Source organism: Seriola lalandi, unplaced genomic scaffold, assembly GCF_002814215.2.
Source record: "Seriola lalandi dorsalis isolate HSWRI2012SDOR001 ecotype SW California unplaced genomic scaffold, Sedor1 jcf7180002054672, whole genome shotgun sequence".
Taxonomy (NCBI): domain Eukaryota; kingdom Metazoa; phylum Chordata; class Actinopteri; order Carangiformes; family Carangidae; genus Seriola; species Seriola lalandi.
Genome location: NW_019525225.1, coordinates 1,258,491 through 1,266,593, shown reverse-complemented (window position 1 = coordinate 1,266,593; position 8,103 = coordinate 1,258,491). Strand labels below are relative to the sequence as shown.

Here is an 8,103-nt window from a genome sequence, read left to right as displayed (position 1 = left end):
TTTTATGAATTACTATAGTATAGCTTTTTTATGCCTTACAAGACAATGAGTTTTTTATGCCTTACCATACGATGACTTTTTTTAGGCCTAAGTATACTATGATGTTTTTATTCTTTAATATACTATGACTTCCCGGACCTGGGGCCTTTCTGTGTGGAGTTTATGCCTTATTATACTATGACTATACATTGACTTTTTTATGCCTTACTTTAGTATGACGTTTTTATGACTTACTAAACAATTACATTTAATGCCCTACTATACTATGACTTTTTTTTTGCCTTACTATACCTTAACATTTTTTTATACTTTACTATACTTTGACTTTTTATGAATTACTATACTATGACTTATGACATATATATGATATATATGTCCCTATATCAAGAGTTATGTTACCATATGTGTCACCTAAAGGAGGATATATTATTATAACATATATCCATCTCTGGATATAAGAAGATATAAGCTCATAACATATATGAAATACTCATAGTAAAATGCAACTTTATTACATGGTTATTAAAAATTTATATTTTTGTATATGATTTTCTTAATAGTTGGGATGGATGTTTATTTATGTAACATATGTTTATAATATAAACAGATATACTAAAATAAATTTTTCTATTAGCTAGCCATATATGTCAGTATATGATATTGTTCAGATTTCTAACAGGTTTCATATGTAATTTTTACATATACAGGCTATACTTTAAATACATATATGCTTTTATTTCATATGTACATATATTTCATATATGGAAATTTGACACATGTACATATATTACATTACATTATTACACCTTATGGGCATTCCTGAATGTAAATTTAGATCTTATATGTTAATAAACCGTTTGGCTGGCAGCATTAAAAAGCCAATCTGTTTGTTGCGGGGTTGATACATCCCTATCAATGTTGAGACCAGACCTACGCCCTTGGTGTGAACATTCATATCCAGATTTATTTCAATGCAACCACAATGAACCACACTGTCTCGGGTTTGTTTGGTCATGTGATGAGTTAAGACAGTTTACTTTGATTTTTGGCCAAAAGAGAAAAAGATCAATTGGACACATGCTGAAGTATTTTCAGTTTTAAGCCTTGAGGAATTTAAAGTTGAGGATAAAGTATTAGGGTTTGATTTAAAGGCAGGATGCTATAAGTAAAGATGCAGGCTTATCTTTCAGTGCATTTCCGCATTGATGATTAAAGCCAGGGGATACTGAATGCCCTATTTTTAAAAGGTAGGTTTAACGGTCTCCTAACTTTGAGGGAATTGGGAAAAATATTCAAAGTTTGTCATATGCAACTACAACTACAACTGTAAATCCTTCTTGTAAATAAAACGCCACACCTATCAGAACTAGGGTATTTATTCAGAATTTGTGGTGCTGAACAGTGACGTATACAGGGAGCATTGGCCAGGCTGTAAAAATCCATTATCTACATGTTGAGAAATCAAACAAACGAGCGCTTCATCAGAGACGGAGTGTATCGGATCTCGTTGTAACACTCCTCTTCCTCTTCTTTCCCCTCCCCCCACCTGCTTTCCTGCCCTGTGCGATGCAGCCACAGCACGAGCACCAGCAACGCCAGCAACACCAGGCTCATAGACAAGGTCAGCAGCACGCCCTGCAGGATGCCTGAGGAACTGTCTGGGGCTGCACAAATAAATAGAAAATTATTCAGGTGGCTGCAATCATTTAGGTGAGAGTAGGACGAGAGGCATGATGGGTAAGCACAGAGACACTTACTGCTGTAAATGGACAGATTGACGTAGCAGTTCTCTGTTCCCAGGAGGTTAGTGGCAGAGCAGCGATACAGGCCGGATGTCTGAGAGGACACATTGACAATTTGGACAGAGCCAGACAGATCCCCTGAGAGAGAGAGAGAGAGAGAGAGAGAGAGAGAGAGAGAGAGAGAGAGAGAGAGAGAGAGAGAGAGAGAGAGAGGACAGTCACATTAATGACACTGAACTAATGAGAAAAGAAAGAGCTTGAAGGAAAAGAAGAGAAGTATGCAAAAGCATTATGGGAAGTGTAGGATCCTGCATTTTTTTCCCTTACTGCTGAACCCGGACTATAGATTAAATAATTATAATTAAATAATGATTTTTTAAAACATCTTTCCTTTGAGTCTCCTAAGTTTATGAAAGTTAAATACTATATTTGCTGGAGTTGCACCTTAAAATACTTGTTTACTTACAAATACTACAGGGAAGGGGGAAATCTCCAAGACGCGAGGGTCAACACACAGACAATGACTCCTGGCCTTGTACAAGTAAGTTGTTCCAACATCTACCCCCCAACTCCTCATGCATGCATACACAGAATATTTATGTTTTTACAAACTATGTTTCTGTTCATTACAGAGGTTTGTCAGTCCCACAGTGGTTCTTCTGCCTCTACTAAAATCCTTTATTTCACTGGAAAATCCCCAACACCTTCCATGATCAATATACCGAAGAGGTGTGTGTGTGTGTGTGTGTGTGTGTGTGTGTGTGTGTGTGTGTGTGTGTGTGTGTGTGTGTGTGTGTGTGTAGGGCACTGACCCTCCATGTTGATGGGAAGTGAGATTTCCTCTGGATTCAGTTTATCCCAGTGGATCTCTGGAGTGGGGATGCCCTCTGTCACTGAGCAGGACAGCGTGACACTTCCTCCCATATCAACATCTCCATCCCACTGGCACACAGGCAGCGAAGGGGGCGCTACGAAAATAATCAGTAGATAAATTTCTAAAGGGATGTAATGCAGTGGAACTCTTTACAGATTGATGCAGGCCATTCAGTGTCTATTTGTGAGACAGTTTGGTTCTGAGATTCTTTCAGGGATATTTCTTGTTGGATGTTCCACAGTGAGACTAACCTGCACATCTGACCTGAAGTGATATTTCAATAGAGCTCCTGCTTTCTCTCTTTGTATTAAAATAATACTTGTGTACTAGCTCCCAAAAGAAAAACTGCTAGAGGTTTCGGAGTAAGTCTGTGACGTCTGAAAGTTGACTGGCAAGATGGACCATGAGATTTTTTTTTTCATTCATATGATGTAATGTTAGTAATAAGTTGTAAGGAAAGTTTTATCTACTACTGCTCAGGTCTGGTCTCAAGATATTATTTGCCCTTTGGAACATATGTATTCTTTATCTGTGCTTTCTTAAAAGCCTCTGGGTGAGTACTTGACTGGATCGGTGCATAATTATTTGATCAAAGCTCCAATATATTAGCCAGCTATCACCATTATCATTTAAAAAGCAATATTACTTATGGCCATTAATATTCTAAAATTTTAGCCGGTGTTTTCTCTGGGAGTGTATCAGTTCATGTAATGTAAAATAGAACAATACTAACAAATTGTTAACACTAAGACTAAGCCAGGCTAGCAGCTCCATGAATGTCTTCAAAATTTCATGGCAATCCATCTAATAGTTTTTTTTGTTTTTCAGTCTGAACCTAAGTGGTGGGCCAACAGACAGACAAACACATTACCATGATTAGAGCCATGTTGCTAAAGAATACTTGATTATTCCAAGCTCTTCAGATACATTTGTAGAACAGAAAATGAGCGACAGTAACGCCAGATCAGGCTGGGAACTGAAGTAATACATACATGCATCCCTAATTCACAGTATGTTAAATGGCAATGTTACACACTCACCCAGAACACTGAGCACCAGTTCTCCTATGCCAGGATCTGCTGCCTCTGGTGGATTATTGACCATGCAGCGGTAAATACCAGCATCTGATACTTGTGTGTCATTCAGGACAATATCCGCACTCCAGGGAATACCTGCAGCATGAAATAATTATTATTATAGTCATTAAAATTTTTTTTTTTTTTTTTAAATACCCAGAATTAAAATGAAAGACAAGAAAGTTCAGGTTGTTTTAAACTATAGAACATTATGTGGACACAACATAATTCAGTTAAAAAGGGTTTTCAGTGGTTATAATACCTGTAAAACCCACCCTGCCAGTGAGGGAGGGGTCTTCAATCACCTGTCCGTGGTCATACACAATCACCTGCAAGTGAGAGCAGCTATTAATACAGTAAGTAGTTTCAGGCCTTAAAAAAACAGGCTTGTTGTGTTTCATACAGGGTATTTTTGACTGTGGATTTAAGGTGGATGTTTGCATCAGAGTCCTCAAAGTTTTACTTTGGGTAGTTGATGTTTCTTTTTACCAACACCTGTAGATTGACTGATTGAGCAGTTTAGAAGATTGAAGCGTGTTGCTGCGTAAGCAGTGTTTGTGCATGTTTGTGTTGGGATGCAGACCTGTATTGGGGTTTCTGGACTGGAAAAGGGAGCCATAGTCCAGATAACGTTGAGTCTGGAGAGGGGGCTGGAGGTGAAGAAGGAGCAAGGCAGAACCACAAAATCCCCTCGAACCACCTCCAGATTGGCTTCCCTCATGGTGACCCTGAGTGCAACTGTGTAGAGAACAGAGATAAGTCATATCTGTCACATAATGTGAGAAGCCTTTCAGTTCAGGAGTTACCTCTGAAATTTCCATAATGTTTTATTGTTATTCAAAATTTTTAATTCCCTAGTTTCTCTGCTGACATGCAGACTGCACTGGTCCTCCCTCTCCTCCTTCATTACTGAAATAATGAACCCTTCCCCCCTCCTATTGTGTGTGTGTGTGGGAATTCAGCGTGCATATTAGTTGTTAATTACACTTGACAGCTCTGAGGTTGAGCCAAACCGATCACAGACTGAGTGGAACAACAGCTCACTTCACTGGGCTGCATTCATGAAAGCATCCCATCAGTTCACAGCATTGTTTCCATGTAGATCACTGGTTTCTAAAATGTTGGTCTATCAACAATCTTTCAAATTTACACACTCAATATGAGAAACATGTTTAATTGGATATAACTATACAATGAAAAATGAGATGCTTTGCAGGAGCTTTTTTTTGTTTTGTTAAAGTCAAGCAATTAAGAAATAAGTGCACTAAATGAAAATTTAATCTTTAGCTCCTAAGTTTGATGAAGCTCTTCACTCTTACTTATGATTAAAGCAATTTTCCATTTTTAGTGAGAAGAGAATTTGATGTAGTAAATTATTCATTTTTACAACAGACACTTTAAGTAGCCTATTTTTTGAAAGAAATCTGCAACCTCACAGTCAAACATATCTGTCCCAATACTGAAGGCTTAGAGCTAGCACTGTTGTTGTAAAGGTCTGTCACAGGAAAACAATAAAATAAACAAATAAAAATACCAGAATCCATGTGAAGTAGTATAGAAAAGCAGCAGCTTTTCAGATCCTTCAAAACACTTTTAACACTGTGTACAAAATTACAAAACATCTTTCATCCTGCCTTGCTCAATTTGGATCAAAGCTCACACAGTAAACAGGCTTACTCACCATTCTCCAGAGCGGTGAAACACGCACACAGGGTCCAGAGCATCCATCTTCCAGAAGAGCCCATAGCTGAGAGGAAACAGAGGGGCAGCCCTCTCTCCCCTGAGAACAAGCTGGTGGTGGCCAAAAAACCTAGGCATGCATGATTAATCTATTGAATGATGAACCAACCCAACCCTCCTCTATTTTCAGTCTCACTTCATCATATCTGTCCCATTATCTGTTTGGAGAGTCAAATCTTTGTGAAACTGAAGATGGCAGGTAAGTGATAGAGGGAGGATTTGTATTAAGTCCTATCACCTGCTAATGTTCACAGTGGTAGCTACAGGGGTCAGCTTGTGGTCTAATTAATCAGCGTAACATAAAGAACTGCAGCTGCTCTGTAAAAACATCACCTATTAAGCAGACATCCCCATAATGCAGCAGGGCAGCATACAGTATGTGATGTACAGCTTTTGTTGCCATGGATGCAGACATCCATTCTACATGGTTTTCCCTCCAGACAACCACTGCACCAAGTTCCTGTCTGTGTGACAGACTGCCAATCCAGTCAGCTGAAACACTCTGATGCTGCTAAGATAAAATAAAACTAAATATACAGGTATGGCTCTTTAACAGAAGCTTACATTTTACTTACAGTGATATTAAGTATTCATAAATATAGGTATGTAGCATGAGACCATAACTCTAGTTGAACAGCGGCCACAAGCATCTGCTACACGATAATAACTCACTGAATTTCCCTCCATTTTCCAAGAGTCTCCTAAGATAAGCTTTTGTGGATTAATCATTGAAATGTTTTTCTGTGGCATGTTCAAATGTAGCACAGCAGCAGCACTAAGAAGAGACGGCAAAGTGGCTTAGTGATGGTTTACTGACATAACAACATCAGAAGTTAGCTAACATTAGCCACCATAAACTAGCCCACTGGTCATACCAGACCAAGTGAGGCTGCAGTAGCAGAACTTTTAAGTATACTAAACTGAGTAACAGAACACTTCATTGCTTATGAAGTGAACTTTTCTTTTCTAGGTGTTTTTCTTGAGTAGCTTTTTTCTAAAGCAACCATTGTCTCACTTGATAAATGGATTAATCCATAAGTGGACCAACACATAACATATCTAACTAATATCGAACTAATTCCCCTTCTCAAACATGAGGGTTGATGCTTTCATCCGTTTTACATCAACTGGTTGGATACAGCCAGCAAATGTTCACTTTCAGAAATTGTGACAGGCATTTTTTCACCAATTTAAGGGCCAGATGAATCAAGATGAAAAACTGAGAATAGCAGCCCTGCTTTTCATTTCATGTATTTGATGTTTTCATGGTATCTTTCGTCATGCTGAAAATATGTTATCTTGTTAACATTTTGTGGACATTTCTATTCAAAGCGTTGCTACAAGATTATACAGGTCTGATGAGGTCAAATCAGCTGCTGTATACTTTAGAAACCACCTTTCTCTGAATTAATGTGAATGTTGGAACCATACAGGACTGATGAAGCTTGTCACGCTATTCAAAAGGACTACTACTTGTAATTTGTCTATAATACACACACTGAGGACATTATCATGTGTAGTGTATATACAAGGTTGTAACTACTAGTGTGAGGAAGTGTTAAAAAAAGATTACTTTTTGGTCATCTGGTGATAAGGACATCATCCAGTTATGACCTATGGGATAAACAAAAATCTGTCATTGCTGCTTTTCAAATGAGTTTGCATAAAATTTGTTATTTATTCATGAATCACATAAGTCAGTCTGTCTGCCAAGTTCTTCAGTGATCATCCAAGTATGTCAGAGTTGAGTGCACTCCAACAGTCACAACCAAATGTCTAACAGTTATGCCATGAGAGCCACAATCCGAGCCCATCAAAACGTTTGTCAGATTTAATGATGCCACATGTGGCAACATGAGTAAATAGTTTTATACATGTAGTATGAGCATTTAGATGATTTTGATTTCTTGATGAGATGAGAAAACTGAAACTGACCTAGAAAAGATTATGTGTCTTACAGGAGTTTGCAGCAGTGATCAACAGTGGTTCACCACCAAGTTCCTAATTAGAGGAAAGTTGGGCTGGGAATTAAAGTAGCTTTAAAAACACATGCACACGTGTACACACACACACACACACACACACAAAAAACATAAAATAGCTTCAGATTCAAGTCAGATTGAACCAAAAGAAGCAAAGCAACATGTGACCTTTTCAAGTTTTCAAATTTGACCTTTTATTATGTCACCTCAATGAGGTCAGTATCCTCCCATTACTGACACACCCTGGTTTACTTCTCCACCTGCAGTTTGTTTAGACCCACGTCATGTTTTTCTGTTCTTTATTTTATTTAAATACAGGTTACTATGGTGATTTTATATATTGCTGATATGAAAAAAGACTAAAAAATATTAAGACAGCAATGTACTAATTTAGCACCTCAAATCCAAAACAAGAAAATGTCATGTGGTTATCTTTTTTGTGTGTGTGTGTGTGTGTGTGCCTAAATAAATCAGTAGTGATAGCTGAACAAGATATTGAAGAAACCTGATGTACAGGGAGGTTGGCTGCAGCTTTTTGGTATGCAGCACGAACAAACAATGAAGCTGGTCAGTAGTTTCTTGGACCCCTGGTTCTGAGTCAAATACTTTTACAAATTTCAAAAATGTTTCACATATTTAGTGATGCACTGTAAGTACTGTTTCTATTCCTAAGTGCTTTAATTTGGGCT

The 8,103-nt window shown here is 37.9% G+C and overlaps 1 protein-coding gene across 1 annotated transcript; it reads right to left on the bottom strand.

Moving 5' to 3' along the window:
- Positions 1-1,360: 1,360 nt before the first annotated feature.
- LOC111666179 (immunoglobulin superfamily member 11) lies at positions 1,361-8,007 on the bottom strand. Its single transcript, XM_023421420.2, has 7 exons — positions 5,374-8,007; positions 4,276-4,430; positions 3,955-4,021; positions 3,657-3,788; positions 2,555-2,710; positions 1,758-1,880; positions 1,361-1,664 (listed from the first exon to the last, which is right to left on the bottom strand). The coding sequence occupies exons 1-7, from the start codon at positions 5,435-5,437 to the stop codon at positions 1,462-1,464; spliced, it is 900 nt and encodes a 299-aa protein (XP_023277188.1). The 5' UTR covers positions 5,438-8,007; the 3' UTR covers positions 1,361-1,461.
- Positions 8,008-8,103: the final 96 nt, after the last annotated feature.